The 21,318-nt window shown below is 47.2% G+C and overlaps 1 protein-coding gene across 1 annotated transcript in view; it reads left to right on the top strand.

Moving 5' to 3' along the window:
• The window catches only part of grin3ba (glutamate receptor, ionotropic, N-methyl-D-aspartate 3Ba), a 79,804-nt gene that overhangs the window by 31,820 nt on the left and 26,666 nt on the right, over positions 1 to 21,318 (top strand). The window contains exon 2 of the mRNA XM_052085512.1: positions 18,900 to 19,591. Within this exon, the coding sequence (XP_051941472.1) occupies positions 18,900 to 19,591 (692 nt within the window). The remainder of the gene's footprint in view (positions 1 to 18,899; positions 19,592 to 21,318) is intronic.

The following is a 21,318-nucleotide window of genomic DNA, read 5'->3' as shown; positions in this document are numbered from 1 at the left end:
TTAGGAAGATGAATGAATGAATGAATGATTTGAGCAAATGTGTTCTTCAGAAGCGTGTATCAAACTGGTAGCCCTTCCCTTTATTCAGTACTCAAGAAGTAACTTTTAGTTTCCCACCAACATTGTGTTCTTATTTTATGAACACCATTTTTTTTTTGACATTAGCTTGTTTCTACGAAGTGCAAAATGACAGAATGCTCTTTTCCTTTTTGAAATCACACATTTCAATTTGTCGTCGTTTGTTGGGCGCGGCTGGAACAGATTCATGGCACTTGCATTCGTTTCAATGGGAAAACGGGACTTGAGATGTGAACGTTTTGAGTTCAGAGCAGGATCACGGAGTGAATTAAACTCGTATCTCAAAGCACCACCATCAATACCTAATATTTATTGATTGTACCCGCTGCCATCCGGTGGAAGAGTATTTCTTGTGCCTGTCACTATATGTCGCTAGCATAGAGAGACAAAGATGCTTTTTTTTTTTCTTGGTCATAAATAATCAAATAAGTGCAATTGGGATTTTTTTCCTCTTCAACAACCGCTTTTCTTTCCCTTTTTATGTCTTTTTTGTGGGTTTTTTTTGTTTTTGTGTGCGTGTGTGTGGTTTTACAGCCACTGCAGTCAATCGAAATAGCGCTCACATATTTTGCAAGATGTCGACTTTCCACTAATTCCGCGGGCTTGTTTTCAATTCGGCCGGTGTCGACACGAATTAAACGCTAACGTATTTTTTTTTTTTCCTTTTTGCATAAATTCCCCGCTGGCGGCTATGTTAAGGTAGAGAGTGCGCTGTAAACAATTGGATTAGACCTCTGTGAGTGAGATGAGTCATCAAAATGACTAACGACGCATTGAGAAGGAGACGCGGGCTTTGCTAAGTGCATTTTTTTTTTTTTTTTTTTACTAGGGGGAGTAATCATACTTCTGTTTTTTTTCATTAAGTTAATTCCCCGTGAGTATGGCAAATATGGCAGTCCGCGTACTCGCACGCGCGCACACACAAACAGAAAAATTGTTGTTTTAATGGCTTCCTTAACTAGCGAGTGGAGTGACGGCTTATTATCCTCTGCTCATTTTTGGTTATTTATACGCAGGCAAATTGTCTGTTTTCCTTCATTGTCAGCCTTAGCCTGACAGTGAAGGACATCAAACTGAAAAAAAAAAAGTGACTGTCACGTTTGTTTTCTTCCGAAATCCGAACGTAATGCGACTTGCAAGGATATGATGGCGCCACCTGTGAAATGATGTCCGTTTTGATTCCCCGCTGACAGGGAGGGCAAAACACTTGCCTCCCGAGAGCTATTTGCCGCAAACTAGCTATTAGCACACGGCTTTTCTTTACGCGCAGCGGTGATGAAAAGCACAGCGTGACGTGAAGGTCACCGGTTTGAATCCCGCCGTCGTAAACGCGAGTGCAGCGGTGCCCTGATATATTTGGAAATGTTTAAATGTCAGCCCCTACGAGTCACGTTCAAGAAAAACACACATACACTCTCTGCAAATCACCGCAGGATAAACAAACTGTATATATGTCCGCCTTTATTGTTTTTTGGGAGTTTTTTGTTTTACAACTAAGGGGGGGCTGTAACAGAAGCCCAACTAGCTTTAATTTGTGCCGAGACCGTCCCTGGAAGTAATCCCACACTGAAAGTTAATCATCGGAACAACATTAGCCCAGTTTATTCGCGGTTTAATAACGGACTCCGCTAATGGCAGGTCGGCAAGATGGATGCGTGCCTCCCGTTGGCGCCAAGGGGAGCTAGCAAAGGCAAGCAAACGATGATGAATTAGCTAAACCAAACACGTTTTTTTTCTTTTAATGTCCTGAAATCCAGTTGCCCGCTGACATTTGGAATGCTAGCAAAGTAAGTAAAACCAAAAGTTTGAACGACATTTTATCCCAAAATACGCCCATGACACTTTTCTCTCTCTTCTTCGGCTCCGTTAGCTTCTAAAGCAGGGCCGGGCTACGCGTAGCACTTGTGGCTTCTTCGGCTCCGTTAGCATCTACGCACAGCACTTGTGGCACACGGGCTCCCTCTAGTGGTATGATGAGAAATAACGAATTAAATGTTCAAACTGCATCAAGTAACGATGGTCATTTAAAAAAATATATATTTTTAACCGTTATTTCAGTCTGAGCTTTCCAGTTGCCCGCTGACATTTGGAATGCTAGCAAAGTAAGTAAAACCAAAAGTTTGAACGACATTTTATCCCAAAATACGCCGATGACACTTTTCTCTCTCTTCTTCGGCTCCGTTAGCATCTAAAGCAGGGCCGGGCTACGCGTAGCACTTGTGGCACACGGGCTCCCTCTAGTGGTATGATGAGAAATAACGAATTAATTGTTCAAACTGCATCAAGTAACGATGGTCATTTAAAAAAAATATTATTTCAGTCTGAGCTTTTTTGTTAGGTTTACTACCTTTACTGTATTTTAAGGTTGCAAAACAAATTTCTTTGGGACAATTTTAATAATATTTTCGGGGTTTAACATATGCAAAGTATGACAAAAGTTTTTTTTTTTTTTCTTTTAAGACTGAAAACTCTACTTTTGACTTCCACCACTGTCACTCGTGATCAAAACCTTTCTCTGCATCATCTTGAGAAGTTTACCACCAGGCGATAAGCCCACATGCTCCTCTGCTGATACTTATTTTTTAAATTTATTTGTATTTTTTTGTGAATAGTTTTAGTTCTGTCCTCCATGAAGAAAAAAAAAATGCATCCGTTCTTCATCTTTCATCTGCTTGTCTTTCTCGCAGTGCATCAGCATGGTGGGTCACAGCTGCGGAAGCAGGTGTCGTGTTAGTTAGTTTTTTTGTTTTTTTTTGCAACCCTGAACATCTGCCAGCAGGGCCTTGACTGTTGTTTTTGGCCCATAACGTCTTTCGCACCTCCCTGGTGTTTAGTCTGTTTTGACGTTGTTTTGCAGATGCTCGCATTTAATGGGCACGCCGGGCCCAAACGGTGGGGGAGGGGGGGGCGGTGAGATATATATGAAGGTGCAACTGGGAATTAGGACGGGGCCTGTATCAATGACGTATTGATGAGATATTTCTAGCTGATGGTCCTTTTTTTTTTTTTTCCTCGCCTCCCCCGGCGTTGAACCAACATCACCATATCGGCGGTCGTTCCAATGACAAATGAGAGCTTCCTCTTTAAATTTGCCTTGGACCAGAAGGACTTGAATCTTTAGTTGCTGGGTTTTTTTTTTTTTCTGTTTTTCAATCACCTTGCCGGCCCCATTTTCTCCTTTCTCTGATGGAAACAGAAACCTTTGGTGTCGAGAACAAATGAGGAATTGCGCGGCAACAGATTGGTTTGCTTAGGAAAAAAAAAAAAAAAGAACCTCAAACATGTACTGTAGCAGACCTCAAGGACATTTACATGCTGGATTTTATTTCCTTTACGTGTGTTTTATGCGCCGTACAAAACAATTTTCCTCGGGTAAGGACGGGCGATACGTTGACGCACCGAATCATTTTTGTACGTGGGATTAAATTTCATGTCTGTGGCTACTCTCGCAGGTGATATGTGGCGTCGCGTCAGAACCGAATGCCCTGCAGTGTCCTTATCAGACGCCGGCGTAACGCGCGTGTAATCGGAAACGAAGATTAAAGGAAGATTAAAAAGATTTCCACTGGCGAATCCTGACTTGATTTATTCGGGCGGATAAGTACAAGCAGATTGTATGAATGTTAATGATTGTCAATATTCTGCTGCTTTTATTATTATTATAATTATGTTATTACATTATAATAGTATATTAATATAATATAAATATTATCTAATATTATATTGTGTTAAAAAAAAATAAATAAATTTGAGCTGGAAATACCCACGATGCCATTGTAAGGGGATGACGTGTAAAAAAGTTGAATTGGTCTTGATTATTCGAAATGTAAATCAGCTTCCCTCTGATTGGCTCGCTGATTTTGTCCTTCCGTTTTATATGGAAAACAGCTTTCCTTCGATAAGTAGTCGAAGCACCACGGCAGCATGATGCTGCCCGCCCCGGAGGAAAATTGCTCACTCTGAAATGAAAAATGTGTTTTTGCACCGTCTCAAATGTTTGGGGTATTCAAAACGTCAAATCAAAACGGCCATCTTTCCCGATCCATTCCGAGCATGGTTTCTTGGGACTTTTTCGGGTGTCTTTTCAATTAGGACACGTCCACGAAATGTTGTGTTGCTTTGTCAAACTGCTGTCAAGGACAACATTTTTCACAAACTTTCTCGAGTGCGATTTGAGACCAAAAAAAAACCTGCTGAGGTGGCGCAAAATATAAGCGGTTCATCATAAGGAACAGCCGTAAATACAAAGCGCCCGATTTGGGTGAGGAGGGTCAGCTCGGTTCCTGCTCTGCGATGGTGTGAATGAAAAGTGTAAATGGTTGTTTGTCTCAACGTTGTCATTAATCGGCCGCTGCAGATTATAGTTGTCTGAGAAGTCTCTGCCCCCCCGCCCCCCCCCCCCCCCCCCCCCCCCGATTGTTGATGCAGCGGACTCCATATTCAAGCAAATGTGCGCCAATCCAGGTCTTAATCGTAATTAGCATATTACTTAAGAGTGGCGATAAGGCATTTCGTAACGCCGGATAAATCCCCCCCCCCCCCGCCCCCCCCGGACGGCCCCCTTCAGCTGACTGAACTGGCCGTCACATTACCCGGACAAAACCGCCGCTAACAGGCTGCCATTTGTCAAACGTCTTACAGTCTGCATTCAGATTAGCCACTAATAGACTTTTTTTTTTTAAATTCCGTCTCTGTCACTCTCGTTCGCGATTCCCCCCCCCCCTCTGCCACGTCTCTAATTAGCCCCCCCCCCCACCCCCTTTGTACGTGAAATCATTCACTCCCCTCCGTCCAATAGCAAGCGCTCCATTTCTTCCGTCTTATGGAGATGGATGAAAGGCCGCCTCGGGTCGGAGATCTGCGTGCGGGCGCGCCGGCAAATATCGAGGCGTCGGCTCGTTTAGTCCACGGCCATATCATCCATCCCCCGGGTCGTAGCCCCGCGCCGCAATCATCCTCGACCGGGCGCCAAACACGGCGCTGCTAAATGACTTCCATCGCTCGCTTGTCTTATTTCACTGGTCCGAGTCCGTCCGTCCGCCGGCCGGCTGCGAGACTCTTCAACCCGGAGCCTGCCACATTATCCCTTTCCACTCTGGAGTCTGTCAACTGTGCCGCTTTCTTCGCTGTGTTTTTATTAGAATGAATGGGAAGGCGGGCGGTGGTCGAAAAGTGGGCGTCGCTTGAGAAAATTCCTCGTTGGACCGGAACGCCTCTGACATGGCGTCCGCCGCGTTTGCGTTTTGAAAAACCGTTTTATTTACTCCTTTATATAAGGAGTAAATTCCCTACGTGGAACAAAACTGCCTACTTTTATTCCAGCGATGTGCGTAGCTCGATTCGAGCCGGTCCTGATGTGACCTTTTTTGAGAGGCGCAATAAACTCACTTGCCGGGCGGCGCAAAAATTTGCGGCAAAAAGAGGCGGACTTTCTGTTTGGTTCTGTTTTATACTTATAACCCACAAAGTGTTTTTGGACAAAGATTGACTCGGATTTTGACTTGACTACGACGGATTTGTGAGAAACCACCGATTTTGAAATTCCACCGATTGGACCGAACGCGGCGGCCCGGTAGTCCAGTGGTTAGCACGTCGGCTTCACAGTGCAGAGGTACCGGGTTCGATTCCAGCTCCGGCCTCCCTGTGTGGAGTTTGCATGTTCTCCCCGGGCCTGCATGGGTTTTCTCCGGGTGCTCCGGTTTCCTCCCACATTCCAAAAAACATGCGTGGCAGGCTGATTGAACACTCTAAATTGTCCCTAGGTGTGAGTGTGATTGCGAATGGTTGTTCGTCTCTGTGTGCCCTGCGATTGGCTGGCAACCGATTCAGGGTGTCCCCCGCCTACTGCCCGAAGACAGCTGGGATAGGCTCCAGCACCCCCCGCGACCCTCGTGAGGATCAAGCGGCTCTGAAGATGAATGAATGAATGAATGGACCGAACGCAAACTCGGCATTTCGAAAGCAAGAAGTCTTTCATCAGAGGCAAAAAAAAAATGGTCCCGCCCATCTCCAGATTGAAACCCCACTAAAGCAAGCGTTTTATGTATAGAAGATGAAGTAAGTTATGATTCCAAAACGATATGAATGAAGTATGATCCATTTTTTTTTGTAAAACGAGCGCCCGCTATAGTATCAGTGGAAAGAATGCCTCCAACCGTTGCCATGCTAGCTTTGATTTGAAGTCGGTCGGTCCTCCATGAAGCGTCTCCAGTTGCTCCAGATTGCTGCTGCTTGCCTCTTGACTGGTCCTCATTAACCGGTACCTCTAACAAGGTTAAGAAACCACGGGTCTAAGCGCATATATCGCATGAGATTGATCTGTTATACAAATTGTGAGATCCAGGATATAGCTAGCTTGCGAGCCGCGTGCGCTAAGTGGTACAAATGGGTAAACGCGCAATTGTGCCGGATCACTGCTGATACGAACATGGCGTCGATTTAGCCACACCCACTAAATCAGGAAGACCTTAAATGGTGTAACGGGAATACAATGGGGCCCGGTAGTCCAGGGGTTAGCACGTCGGCTTCACAGTGCAGAGGTACCGGGTTCGATTCCAGCTCCGGCCTCCCTGTGTGGAGTTTGTGGGTTTTCTCCGGGTCTGCCTGGGTTTTCTCCGGGTGCTCCGGTTTCCTCCCACATTCCAAAAACATGCGTGGCAGGCTGATTCAACACTCTAAATTGCCCCCTAGGTGTGAGCGTGAATGGTTGTTCGTTTCTGTGTGCCCTGCGATTGGCTGGCAACCGATTCAGGGTGTCCCGCGCCTACTGCCCGGAGACGGCTGGGATGGGCTCCAGCACCCCCCGCGACCCTAGTGAGGATCAAGCGGTACGGAAGATGAATGAATGAATGAATGAATGAATGAATAATTCCCAAGATGGCAGCCCGGTAGTCCAGTGGTTAGCACATCGGCTTCACAGTGCAGAGGTACCGGGTTCGATTCCAGCTCCGGCCTCCCTGTGTGGAGTTTGCATGTTCTCCCCGGGCCTGCGTGGGTTTTCTCCGGGTGCTCCGGTTTCCTCCCACATTCCAAAAACATGCGTGGCAGGCTGATTGAACACTCTAAATTGTCCCTAGGTGTGAGTGTGAGTGCGAATGGTTGTTCGTTTCTGTGTGCCCTGCGATTGGCTGGCAACCGATTCAGGGTGTCCCCCGCCTACTGCCCGGAGACGGCTGGGATAGGCTCCAGCACCCCCCGCGACCCTCGTGAGGATCAAGCGGCTCGGAAGATGAATGAATACAAAGGTCTTAGTGTTGCTCGGTTGAAAAAAAAAATAGTATCTTATTTGTATCGTGTATCGAGAAACAAATTCACTTTACACCAAGCTGCCGACGTGCCGTTATAAGCACGATGCGCCTTCCCGTTCCATTCCCTGTAGGCTGAGCGTTCTTGACGTGGCGTCACTTTGCATCCGAGCTCTGTATATCCTCCGCGCTAAGCTAGATCATGTTGTCATCTCGCCGGTCCTCGCCGTTCCAACCCAGCAAGAGACTATTTTCCAGCCTGACAATTCCGGCAGCAGACTGGGAATGCCCGAAACAGCTTATTTAAAAAAATTATTTTATTTTTTTTGCTTTCCCAACCCTGGCCCCTTAGCACAAAGTTGCGATGATTACTGCCAACGCTCAAAGCTCATCTTCACTACAAGTGGGGGAGTTCTGATCTGGAAAATTGAAAGCCCCGTCGGAGGGTCTCGAGGACGTCCACCGTGCGGATGTTATTGACAGACAGAATCGGCTTCGAAAATACGATTAACGGATGGCAATCATAAGTCAGATTAGCCTTCCTCGGTACACCGGAATCAACCACTCGGCTTCCCGTCGCTCGCTAATAGTGGTCGGAAGGAACCATACTCGCGTAGATTTTCACGTACACGTAGCCTAGTGTAAACTAACTAAAATTCAAGTCATTGATGCCTTCCCATACATGCCACAAGAGGGCGATCTTCAAATCACTTTAACGCACTTCCGCAAATAGCTCACAGCGAATAGTTGAGCTTTTCCGCCAACAGCGGAGGGACGGGGTTCCAAAACACACAAAAAAAATTTTCGAAAGTAAAAAATGTCATCATAAAAATATTGCCCCCCCCCAGTCTTTTCCCGTTTCCAAAGATGATATATGGTTTAGTCTCAGCTCTGCTGCCCGTAGGCGCTTTTTCATCCCAAATTGCACCCTCTCTCGCTATTACATATCATTTGATTCATGCGAAGCGAAAGTACCTCGATGACACGCGTGCCTTGATTACAATTGTCGAGACGCAGTTTTAGTCGCATTGTAGTTTCTCGCCGCCGGATTGCAAGCGCTACTCTCACACTTTCTCACAATTTGGAGTGATGCCGCGTAAAAAAAAAAAAAAAAAAAAAAAGCATGGAGAGGGAAACGAGTGCCCGTCGTCATTTTACGGCTTTAGCCGCCATCACTCCTGAGCGGTGAGTGCGTGGGTTGTTTATTTCTTTATTTTACAACGCAATCGCGTCTTCCTCCGAACGTACGGGCTCCTTACCTTTTAATGGACTGCGTGCGCTCGTACCCGCCAGCCGCCACCAAATTGGCCCCGGGCAGCCTGAGGGCCCGGCGTCCGTTCGCTCCAATCAAACGCAATTCAGAGCCCGCGCCACAACGCTCTCCGCCGTCTGTTTTCCGTCCTCACGCCGGCTTTTGTTTTGCTGCGCCTCGCACCTCATTATGTCATCACGGAATACATTTTCACCGTTATGGAAATGAGGCCACACTTTTTTTTTTTTTTTTGTCCGCGAAACTCATTTAGTGCAGCTCTCGGACACATTTTCTGATATATTGCATGGAATTATTCAGTCACAGAAGCCCTGCCATGAATCGTGGGTTAAAAAAGATAAGATAAGATTAGATAATCCTTGATTAGTCCCACACTGGGGGAAATTTCCAGCCTCCAGCAGCAAGTAGAAAGTGTAGGTAGAAAGAAGTGCAATACAAACACAAAAATGGATAAATGGAATGTGGGAGGAAACCGGAGCACCCGGAGAAAACCCACGCAGGCCTGGGGAGAACATGCAAACTCCACACAGGGAGGCCGGAGCTGGAATCGAACCCGGTACCTCTGCACTGTGAAGCCGATGTGCTAACCACTGGGCTACCGGGCCGCCCTATTATTATTATTATTCATTCATTCATTCATTCATTCATCCATCCATCCATCTTCCGAGCCGCTTGATCCTCACTAGGGTCGCGGGGGGTGCTGGAGCCTATCCCAGCTGTCTTCGGGCAGTAGGCGGGGGACACCCTGAATTGGTTGCCAGCCAATCGCAGGGCACACAGAGACGAACAACCATTCGCACTCACACTCACACCCAGGGACAATTTAGAGCGTCCAATCAGCCTGCCATGCATGTTTTTGGAATGTGGGAGGAAACCGGAGCACCCGGAGAAAACCCACGCAGGCCCGGGGAGAACATGCAAACTCCACACAGGGAGGCCGGAGCTGGAATCGAACCCGGTACCTCTGCACTGTGAAGCCCACGTGCTAACCACTGGGCTACCGGGCCGCCCTATTATTATTATTATTATTATTTTTATTTTTATTCAGCAGTCGGTAGGAATGAGCGTCGGTATCTCTCCTTCTTGCAGCGCGGGTGTAACAGTCTCTGGCTGAAGAGACTGTTACACCCGCGTAAAAAAAAGAGAGTAATTGACACCCCCCAAAGTTTGCTCGACTTGGGCCCAGTTGTTGGCTTTTTTGCACGCATGTCAACACCTTGTCTGTCTAATTCGAGACTCAAAATGTAGTCCAGAGAGGGATTTTTTTTTTTCTTTGCTCAAAGATTATTTTACTCATGTACTACTGTCAACAGCACAAAAACACAGCTGACTTTTTTTTTTTTAATTGGAAAAATTCGGCCTTTGAGAGTTTTAAATCGTTATCTGCCACATACTCTGATCCTTAAATAGTTAGAAAAAACGAATCGCAATTCGTTTGACAACATTCCACTTAAAATTGAATGAGAAAGAAAATGCACCCATGGCGAAGACTCTCCATAACTTCCTTTTACAACCCAGGCTAAACTTAGCTCCTCCCCAACGTACAAAGTGTATCTCGCGGTCGACGTGCATCACTTCGACGGGGAAGTTGCTTCCACCAATTACTATTTGGACAAAGTTTGGGGATTTTAGGGTCGCTCACATGATTTATTCGGCGTATTTTTATTTATTTTATTTATTTTTTATTTATTTAGGATGATGGATGGCTTCCTTGATACAATTTGACATATTTTTTTTAATGGTACCTTTTGTTGTTTTTATTGCACAACACCTCCAATGACCTTTTTTGTTGTTGTTGTTGTCCTCTTCTCTTGCAACAATTTTTATTCCATTCTCTTCACGCAGACGTTGTCAGCATTCAACTGCGGAGCGCCGAGGAAGGAGATGCCGAGTAATTAATCACAGCGTTGCTTATTTGCACGCAATCACTCAAAAACAACCGTCCGGTCAACCGAGGCGTCCTTCTCGATGCGGCGGCGTCAACTGTGCTCTGGCGTCGGGTTGCGGTTTAATCGCGGCTCTTGATTTGAATGGGGACAAAACGATGCGGTGTCGTCAAGAGATTGTTATTCCGCAAGTGTGCCGATTGTTATGTCGAATATCCTCGATCAGATTCCACTTGCCTTTCTGATTGCTCTCGGAGTTGATAAGGGAGGAGGAAAGACGAAAAATAAAATCAAATAACTGTGAACATGAGCCCACGCCGAAAAATAATTGATCAGGATGATCTTTGCAATCACCGATTTGTTGACCACTCATATTTGTGATCGGGAATACTGAACCGGTTTAACACTCACAATTTTAGTGTAAGTGTTGGAAACGGTTTTCCCAGCTGGTCGTAGAAATCCAAATCGCTCAATCTCACACCTCAGGATAATCCCTGATCATCATACACCCAGCATCGAAGGATAACCGCTCAGGATTTTCTGACAAAAGCATCCTCCAATCGGATCCTTTGCTTACTTTTATGACAATAGAGGAATAAAAACCCTACAAGTCGGCCCTGACGATCATCTCGGATGTACTCCACTTTTCGCACGCCAGCGTCATCGAACAATCGTTCACGATCGTCTTTCAGAAACACACACTATTACAATGTTATTACAATATAATAATATAATAATAACAAAATAATAACAATATAATTATTACAATCGAACCCTTTCCAGTGGGCTAATATCTGGGGGTTCACATGGCACTTCTTACCCCCCCCCCCCCATCTACTTAAAAGTTTTTGTTTCTTTTTATTTAAAAAAAATTTTAAAAAGGTAGCAGTGCCCGCATTGCATTATTTTGAGTTTATGGTGTTTGAAATCAGATTTTGCACCCCGCCGCGAAAACAGACGCGCAACACCTCTCCTTCTCATTCAAGCTGCAAAACTATCAGCCCCATTTTTTTTTTCCGCCTCACAAGTGCGGATATTAAACCTCACCTATCAGTCCTGCACGTCCGCCTTTCATCGCCAACATATATTTCCCCGCCACTATCTTGTGCGTCCCGCCGCATGTACACCCGGTGAAATATTAATGTGTTTGCTGGGGGTGTTGTTTTGGAATGCTGCCTTCACCCTTTCACAATATCCCAAATCCTTCTTCCTCATCACAAGCTTTGTTTGTGGGACGAGGAGGAAGCAAGCAGCTATTCACAGGCTCGGGCAACCGTCCATACTTTTCGTGCCAACGGTGTGTGTGTGTGTGTGTTCAATTGGTGTGTGGGGGTGGTGGTGAGGGGGGGGGGGCAGTGGTGCACAGTCATGAAGGGGAAATACTTTGTCACCGAACTCTAAATTTGTGTTGCTTCAATTGATCGGGCCGATTTCTTTGTAAAAGTATGTGATCGGCATGTTGATTAATCCCTTTCATTGCCGATCACCCCCCACCCACCCACCCAATGTGCTGCAGCTTGTACTTTGCATTCTGCCCGTTAGACACCTGAAGGGGCAGCCTAGACTATGTTTTGGTATTTTCACAGATCCCCCCCTTCACAAGCTGGTGAAGCGTGGCGCATTTTAAAAAAGGGCATTTTGCGCCGTCGTGGGTGTTAACACAACTGACTTGTTCCGCCTCTCATGCCCACCAAATTGGGCCTTGTTTTTTTTTTTTTTTTTTTTAATGGCCCTCTCCCAAAATAATGGCAAAAATGGGAACAAAATTTCCATTTGACATTTTTTTTTTCAGGGGGGTATATTTCATCACTCTTTCCCAACATTACACAACATATGAAATATGACCTTTGTGACCTTTTCTATCATCATCTTATCAGTGTAGGGAGCAACAGCTCCCCTTTATTAGATCGTTCGACATCAACGTTAAGTAAAAATCATGTACAACCAAATAGTTGAACTGATGTGTGTGTGTGTGTGTGTGTGTGTGTGTGTGTGTGTCAGTGAGTGAGTGAGTCGGTATTGAAGTGAAGCTGCGGTCAGCATCTTGAAATGATTCTCAAGCTTGACGTGCAACTGAGGCCCGCCTTCGCCCTCCGCGTCCACTCGCTAGCTCTTAAGGCTAAGCCGCCACAACGTAGCTTGAATAAGCTCTCAAACTGCAGGTGCTGCGCGTTGCTTTGTGTAGCGATGTTAGGAAATCTATTTGTGTGTGTGTGTGTGTGTGTGTGTGCGCGTTGGGTTGAAGCTTTACGCGCCGGCACCTAAATAAGGAATGAGCTTAGTAATCATGAGCTGCTCCCTCGTGTTGTGATCCGCCGCACCCGTGTCGGGCCGCTGGCTCCACGTCGCCCGGAGATCCTCGCGGGGTTTACCGTACTCGCATTTTGGGCAAAGCTAAAATGTGCGGTATTATTATTATCGTTGTCTTAATTGTGTGCGACGCGTGCATGTGCGCTTGTCAAGCGGCGAGTTCCCCTGGCGCAGAGCGCGATGCAGCGAGTCCAGCTTATCAAATTAGCCGCTTTGCATCCAAAGCGGCTAATTTGCGTGAGAAAACGGCGTTGCACTTGATTTTACACCGGAATAATGCTGACGTTCTTCCTCCGCTTGCTTATCTTGCATTCTTCCTTTGGAGCCTTTGCGCTGGCAGATGGAACTTTTACCTGAGAACGGCAAAATAAAAGGGGGGGGGCTAGCGTGCATACAGATGCTCGAAAGTCTGCCAGCTAGCTAGCGCTCTCAGCTAGCATCGACCGGCTTGCTTCTTGGCTAGCTTTTGCCACCGTTTGGAGTAAAAGCTGCGACGTGTCAAGCGTGAGCAACAATTTTCACATCAATGAGCCTTCATGCCAAGTTTATCACCATCCAATGTATGTGATTTTAGTCTAAAATATGTTGATATAGTGCTGGAATCCTCTCTCACCACACCCACTTTTGGCCGCCATTTTGTGCTCCTTTAGCCACGACGGTATTTGGCGCCTGTCTGTTTTGCCCAAGATATATGACGTTTGTCGCCTTTTGACGACGTGTACTGTCATTTACGGACTACAGATTACGGAGCTGATTATAAGCCGCGCCCGCTACATTTTTAAAGGACACATATAAGCCTCACCTGTCTATAAGCCGCAGGGCACCCGCATTGTAACATTAAATATTTACAAAGAAAGACGGTGCGCAGAAATCGTTTTGTTAACATACCTTAACTTTTCTTCCCAAATAGCGCTTGTCCCGAGAAGAAGCAAAGAAGGAAAAATCAAAAGAATATTTTGTCAATATGAATTTGGGGGAAAAAAATTGAAGTAAAAGTACACATATAAGCCTCACCTGTCTATAAGCCGCAGGGCGCCCGCATTGTCACATTAAATATTTACAAAGAAAGACGGTGCTTCCCAAATAGTGCCTGTCCCGAGAAGAAGCAAAGAAGGAAAAATCAAAAAAATATTTTGTCAATATGAATTTGGGGGAAAAAAATGGAAGCATTTGGTACACATATAAGCCTCACCTGTCTATAAGCCGCAGGGCGCCCGCATTGTAACATTAAATATTCACAAAGAAAGACGGTGCGCAGAAATCGTTTTGTTAACATACCTTAACTTTTCTTCCAAAATACTGCCTGTCCCGAGAAGAAGCAAAGAAGGAAAAATCAAAAGAATATTTTGTCAATATGAATTTGGGGGAAAAAATGGAAGCATTTGGTACACATATAAGCCTCACCTGTCTATAAGCCGCAGGCGCCCGCATTGTAACATTAAATATTTACAAAGAAAGACGGTGCGCAGAAATCGTTTTGTTAACATACCTTAACTTTTCTTCCCAAATAGCGCCTGTCCCGAGAAGAAGCAAAGAAGGAACAATCAAAAGAATATTTTGTCAATATGAATTTGGTCAAAAAATGGAAGCAAAAAAAAAAATATTTTTTTCCAATCTTTTTTTTTTTTTTTTTATTGAACATAAAACATATACAGTAATAATTTGACAGAAAGTAAGGTAGATATTTGATCCTTTTCGATCTTTTTTTTTTTTTTTTTTAAGGTTATGATCCGGAAATCTCATCTCATCTCACCCCCATCTCACATTTCCTTGCTCCATTCATTTTAACCAGCGTATATCGTTAAAAGGTCTGACTTTTTACACGGCAGCTGTGAGCTTTCGGCGCCTTTTTGCAAGCGTTTCACGCAGCGCCGTAAATCGGCACGTGGGCATAAATGTTATATGGGGTACGGCGCGTATACGTTTATTTGATTATTCCGGAAGCAGCGTTCAAAGACGTCCATCTTTTGTCTCTCGTCCCAGCCGATTTACACACCCCGGTGAGAATGAATTCGATCAAGCATGTCTCGGCACACTTCACTCACTCACTCACTTTTTTTTTTTTTTTTTTTTTTTACCTCTTAAGAGACTCGGCGGCGGGCTGCTTTTGTTTACTCCCGGGTGGATCATTTCCATTTGAATGAATATGTCCAATCTGCACTTTTGGGTGAATATTTCATCTTTAAAGACTCACGGGTGACATATGAGAATATGAGTCGCGTGCGTATTGTGTCGATGCAAGCGGCAAATCTCCACCGTGGGCCTTCAGTCACGCCCCCCCCCCCCTTTTTTTTTTTTTTCCACGCTGATGGACGAACGTGTTCCCCGACATTTGCTGCCGTGCGTTGGGCGCATGCTAATTTCCAAAGGCTTCAAAAGATGAACTTTGGACTTCTTCTATACATGAAAGATCAACCTTGCCCGGAGCACTGAGAGGATGAAATATTGTCTGCCTCCCCCAAAGGAAGGCGTTGTTGTTGGCGGCCGGGAGGGGGGGTGGGGGGGGGGGGGGGGGGGAGGACTTCCATCTGTGTGCTGCGTTCAAGGACAACAGTGTTATCCCGTTTGGAAGCGAATGAAACGAGGCAGTGTTGTCGCTGGGGTGTAGAAGTGTGGACGCCGCTGTCATCCTTGCCAAGCCGAGCGCGAGGCGGCGGCAGCGGCGGATTAAGCGGGGGTACACGGATCGCCCTCGGGCTTTAATTTGGGCATTTCCCCTCGTCCCCGAATGTCGGCAGGACCAAAATTATTATCCGGGGTGGTCCAGTGGTTAGCGCGTCGACCGTCGCGGATGGTTGTTCGTCTCTATTATTATTCATTCATTCATTCATTTTCCGTACCGCTTGATCCTCACGAGGGTCGCGGGGGGTGCTGGAGCCTATCCTAGCCGTCTCCGGGCAGTAGGCGGGGGACACCCTGAACCGCTTGCCAGTCAATCGCAGAGCACACAGAAACGAACAACCATCCGCACTCACACTCACACCTAGGGACAATTTAGAGCGTCCAATCAGCCTGCCATGCATGTTTTTGGAATGTGGGAGGAAACCGGAGCACCCGGAGAAAACCCACGCAGGCCCGGGTAGAACATGCAAACTCCACACAGGGAGGCCGGAGCTGGAATCGAACCCGGTACCTCTGCACTGTGAAGCCCACGTGCTAACCACTGGGCTACCGGGCCGTCCTCTTTATTATTATTATTATTATTATTTCTTTTTTTTTTTACTCCACCCTGTTTTGTTTGGAAAGCACTCGGGGCCAAAACTGATGCTAATCCTGATGCTAAATGCTAAACCTGATCAATATTTACAACCGCAAATGAGTACACGTGTGTGGTCAGCACCAAAGTTGGGCCAAGTCACAAATTCTGCGAGCCAACAATCGTTTTCCCTCTCTCACGATCAAATGCAGCAAAGGTCCAATGATTGGATGTCTCCGATAACTCCGGAATGATTCTCAAGTGTCAGGTGCACAACGAACCGAATAACGTTTAGGAGCCCAGAAATGCAGACGCAGACAAGATGCGATAACAAAAAAAAATGTTTCGGATCAAAAAAATGCAAAACCGACAAAAGTCCAAAATAGAAAACGCTGGTTTGAGTCATTGTTTGTTTTTGCGTCAGGCCTCGTGACGAAACAACTGCGGCAAGTGTCGATTTGTTTAGCCCCCACCACCCCCGCCCCGCCCGTGCTCATAAACGACGCGGTTAATGTGATTTGATGTCATTCAGCTCTCACTGCGTCTGCTTTCTTCTCGATTAATCTGTCTCTCTTCGAGCTTCTTTTCGCCTCTCTTCAATCAAACGATTTGTCTCTGGGACCCGCTTAGGAGATTCATCCTGTGAAGTCCGCTGTGGAAATTTACCGGCGCGGGTCGCTACATGTGAGCAGATGAACATAAGTTGTTGACGAAGCGGCATGTGGGTCGGGGTTTGAACTCCTTGTTCCGGCGGCTGCCTCGCGACTGCCACGGCAAGAGCCTGAAATGATGTGAGGATGGTGTCATCCGGGGAAATTGACCTGGGGGGGGTTGTTGAATGGTTAGCAAGTGTGTCTGACAGTTTTGAGGTTCGGCGTTTACTTCCAAACTTAGCTTGAGTGACGTCAAGCACGCTGTCATCGCAACAGGATAAGGGGGATCCGAAAATAGGCAGTAACGGTCCTGATCTTGTTGCTGGGTTTCGAACCCACGCCGCCACCACTGCCTGGAAGCGGAGCGCGCTGACCACCGAGCAAAAAAACCCGCGCTGCCAGTCCAGAGGCCGGCCTCGCCTCTTTCAAGTCTCAAAGGAGTGAAGATTTTACAAACCTACATTCTCACGGCACGTTACACTCACCTCCCGGAAACCTCCCTCCTAATCCGGGTCATGGCACCACTGCAACGTCGAGGGTCCTGTTGCCTTCACCCGCTTCGCTCGCATGAAAGTGGAGCATGCTGACCGCTGAGCTCAAAGCTAAGACCAGCAGCTCAGTGGCCCCATTTTCTTTGAGGGCTCTGAACCGTTAGCTTGTCCTGATGTACATTCGTGCAGCACAAACGCAAAGCTGTTATGTGTGTATGTACGCATAACGATTTTGTGTATGTGGCGCTTCGGATTATAAGGCCTATTTTAAACATATAAGGCATCACTTTACATTTTAAGCTACAATAGTGGCTGTGGATGCGCTATGCATCCACTAGAATGAGCTACGCTAAAGGGAATACAATACAATACAACACCGCTATATTTATATTGAAGCTTCATAGCCGCTGTAGCTACCACGAAGCCGTTGAGAACCGGTCACAAGCACGGACATGAAACGTATAATGGCATTATAAAACAAAATAAATGAAAGAGCAAAAGTTATCAAGACAATTGATTCAACCAAAAAGGCACACAAACCTCGCGGGCTCACAAGGGGGCTAAATAATCCTGAGAAGTCTTGCTTGTCTCCTTCTTCCTTCATTTAGTGCGTAGTTAACTCTGCTTTTAGTGTGATCTTCGGTTTATTACAACTGCGCAGAGCTCACAAAGTAGTTGCCGGGCAGAACCTTTTTAGTGGAGCAGCTGGAGCTCTGGTGCAGCCGACACAACCTCGGGCTGAACACGCTCAAGACTGTAGAGATGATCGTGGACTTCAGGAAAGATTCTTCTCCTCAGTTGCCCCTCACACTATCCAACTGCCCTGTGTCAACCGTCGAGACCTTCAAGTTCCTGGGAATCACAGTGTCCCAGGACATGAAGTGGGAAGTCAACACCATCTCCATCCTGAAAAGGGCCCGGCAGCGGATGTACTTCCTGAGGCTGCTGAGGAAGCATGGCCTGCCACAGGAGGTGCTACGACAGTTCTACACGGCAGTCATCGAATCAATCCTGTGTTCTTCCATCACGGTTTGGTTTGGGGCCGCCACAAAAAAGGACAAAATCCGACTTCAACGGACAGTTAGGACGGCGGAAAAAATCGTTGGCACCGCCCTACCCACTCTTGAGGACTTGCACACTGCAAGAATCAAGACAAGGACACGGAAAATCCTCCTGGATCCCCCGCACCCTGCCCACCACCTTTTTCAGCCACTCCCCTCAGGCAGACGCTACAGATCCATGCGCACCAAATCCAGTAGACACTTAAACAGCTTCTTCCCTCTAGCCATTAACTCGTTAAACAGTCACTGACGTAGTCACTCTTCTTGCACCACAAAATGGTGCTACAAAACTACTGGTTACTCTAAAATGGTTCAATGATTTTGTTGTTTACGATGATACTAGTGCAGCGTGTTATACCGGAGACAAATTCCTTGTGTGTTCTACATACTTGGCCAATAGAGATGATTCTGATTCTGATTTTAGGTGACCACGAGATGGCACAGGAACACGAACAAGGAAACAACTCATTGGGGAATATTAAGACCGTGTAATGCCATATAGAGGGTGCGTCGGATTATAGGGCGCACTGTCGGCTTTTGGGAAAATGGAATGCTTTTAGGTGCGCCTTATCATGCGGGAAAATACGATATATTGGTTTTTTTTTTGTTTTTACATGGGTCCATGAGAATAAAATGTTACATTGCCGATTGATACCAACAACAGACGTGTTAGCATGTTTTAATTTCTCTTTCCTGTCCTTCTCCACCAGAACGCATTCCACCTGCAGATGTCAGCCCGCATGCCTCCGTCTTCCCTCGGCGGCCTGCTGCTCGCCGTCCTGCAGGGGAGCGACGGGGACCGGGGCGGCGGCATGGAGGACGGCAGCTGGGGCGCTGCGGCCGTGGTCTGCTCCGGCTGGGAGGAGGGCAGCGATGGCCTGCTGTCCCACATGCAGACCCACAGCGGCGCCGCCTGGCACCTGTGGGACGTGGTCAATCTGACCCAGGTCTCGGGCGGCGGACGGGTCGAGGCCAGCGAGGAGAGGCGCGAAGACCAGAGGGAGGAGGAGGTCTTGAGGATCCTCTCCACCCGCTTACTGCGGGCCGCCTCGCCCGTCTCCAGCGTCCTTCTGCTGGGCTCGGACCCGGAGTGTCTTTCCTCGGCGCTGCGGGCGGCCCAGCGGCTCGCCGCGTCGCTGCCGGCCCTGCGGTGGATCATGGGGTACCCGCTGTCGCCGGACTCCCTGCATACCTTGGGGGGTCCCCTCGGCCTGCTGGCGTACGGCGAGGTGGGACGCAAGCCGATCAGTTTCTACATCCGCGATGCCCTGCAGCTGATCGGTCGGGCCGTCACCGCGGCGGCCGCGGCCAGGCCCGACCTAGCGCTGATGCAGAACGCGGTTAACTGTTACGACAAACCTACGCGACGAGATCCCTTTTCGTCGGGACGATATCTGTCCAGGTGAACACACTCACACATACGCAGATAGGGGTACCAATTCATGAAACGTCATTTCAGGAAAATCTACTTTAGATTTTAATGAAACATCCTATGGTGTCATTTGCATTTTGAGGGCAATAAGCGTATGAAGATTAAAGGAATTTTCTGATGTAATGTCCTCATGATTATTTGAACGTACACCAAAATCCGATACCCTAGATACCCCAGATACCAAAAACCCTCCCAAATAGATTGTTCTTCAACGAGGAAGCTCCAAGTGGCAGACAGCGTTAACGTCTAGCGTCCTCTTAGCTTTTGGAGTGACAAGTTTGGCTGCTGCTGGCTCCATTTGCGATTTTCCACAGCAGCGTGGGCTGAATCGTAGCGTGGGTGAGGGGGGTGGGTGTCAGGGAGACGGTCGGGTGTCATTGTCGCCGCTTCCGCTGCGTTTTCTTCACTCGCTGCGGATTTAAAAAGAGAGCGTCTGACAGCTTCCTCGGGTTTCTGTCAGGCTGCCGTCTACGCATTCTCGCGAAGCCATTCTGAGCCACGTATTAAGCCATTAACATTTTCCCCCCACTTAAAGCCAGACAAAGCTACGATCCCGTCATGTTTACACGGCTCTCGCTGATGTGAGCGATGCGCGGAAACATCCGCGTGACACCGCCTGGACCGGCGTCGTTCTGACAGTCCATGTGGAGTTTATTTTTAAGACGGCACGATGGATGAAACGGAGTGTATCCTATCCACTTTTACCCTTCTCTTCCTCGGGTGGTGAGGGAGTTCGGATTTGCATCGCAGGGTGATGCGAACGCCAGCTGAGCGCCATCATCAACAACATAATCGCTAACCGGAGAGCCCCCGTCGACTGCAGTTCAAGTGAGCGCGGGTCGTGCCAGAGCAATTTAGAGTCGGGAGGCTACGGGCTAGAACGAGTCAAGAGAGTGTCGAGGGTTCCAGAGCAATATGAGCAAAACACTCGCTTGCCAGAAGCGGAGGGAGTCGTCGGTTAAGCCGTCTGTGGTGAAGTCGACAAAATAACGGGGAAATGACATCCAAACCGTATGGCACTTACCAAATCGTGAATTTTGACGTAGCGTTCCGCACCTCGGACCGACTCGTCGAGTGGGCGTAAGGGTGGGCAAGTAGGTTTCGTATTGGGCCAAGGCCAGCCTTATTTCAAGGTATCGGGTACAGGGAAACTCCTCTACAACGAAATCATGATTGCATGCAAGACATTTTTCACAACAGGGGGTTTTTCACTGTAGCAAATTAGATTTCAGATTTAAACACACACACACACACAGTTTTTTCGTTGTATGGGGGGGCTGGAAAGTGGGAATGGTGTTAATGCATGAAGATTTTTTCACACTAGTGGGTATTTTCACCCATGTAGGTTTCGTTGTAGAAGAGTTTCACTGTACTCATCGAGGCTGCCGATACAAGCTGTTGATACAAAAGACAAATTTGATGTTGCGTAAGCCCTCCTCGCCTGTAGTTGGCGCTATTGGGACTACGGCTGAAAATGAGCATTTATGCTAACGCCGGTGCATTTAAACTGTTTTTTTGTGGGTTAATCGTATGCATCCAAATTAATAGTTGTTTCGGTCCATGTACCCGTGAGTAATCAAGATCTGGAAAAAAGTCCTATCGGACTTTCCTAGCAGGAAAGAAGACAAATATAAATTGAGAGAAGAAGGTAATAGGGTGCGGTGGGGGGGTGGGGGGCGTACTGAGTCACCACGCCA

The sequence above is a fragment of the Hippocampus zosterae genome, chromosome 14 (assembly GCF_025434085.1).
Source record: "Hippocampus zosterae strain Florida chromosome 14, ASM2543408v3, whole genome shotgun sequence".
In the NCBI taxonomy this organism is placed as follows: Eukaryota; Metazoa; Chordata; class Actinopteri; order Syngnathiformes; family Syngnathidae; genus Hippocampus; species Hippocampus zosterae.
Note: the sequence above shows the minus strand (reverse complement) of the source record. Positions and strands in the feature narration are given on the sequence as shown.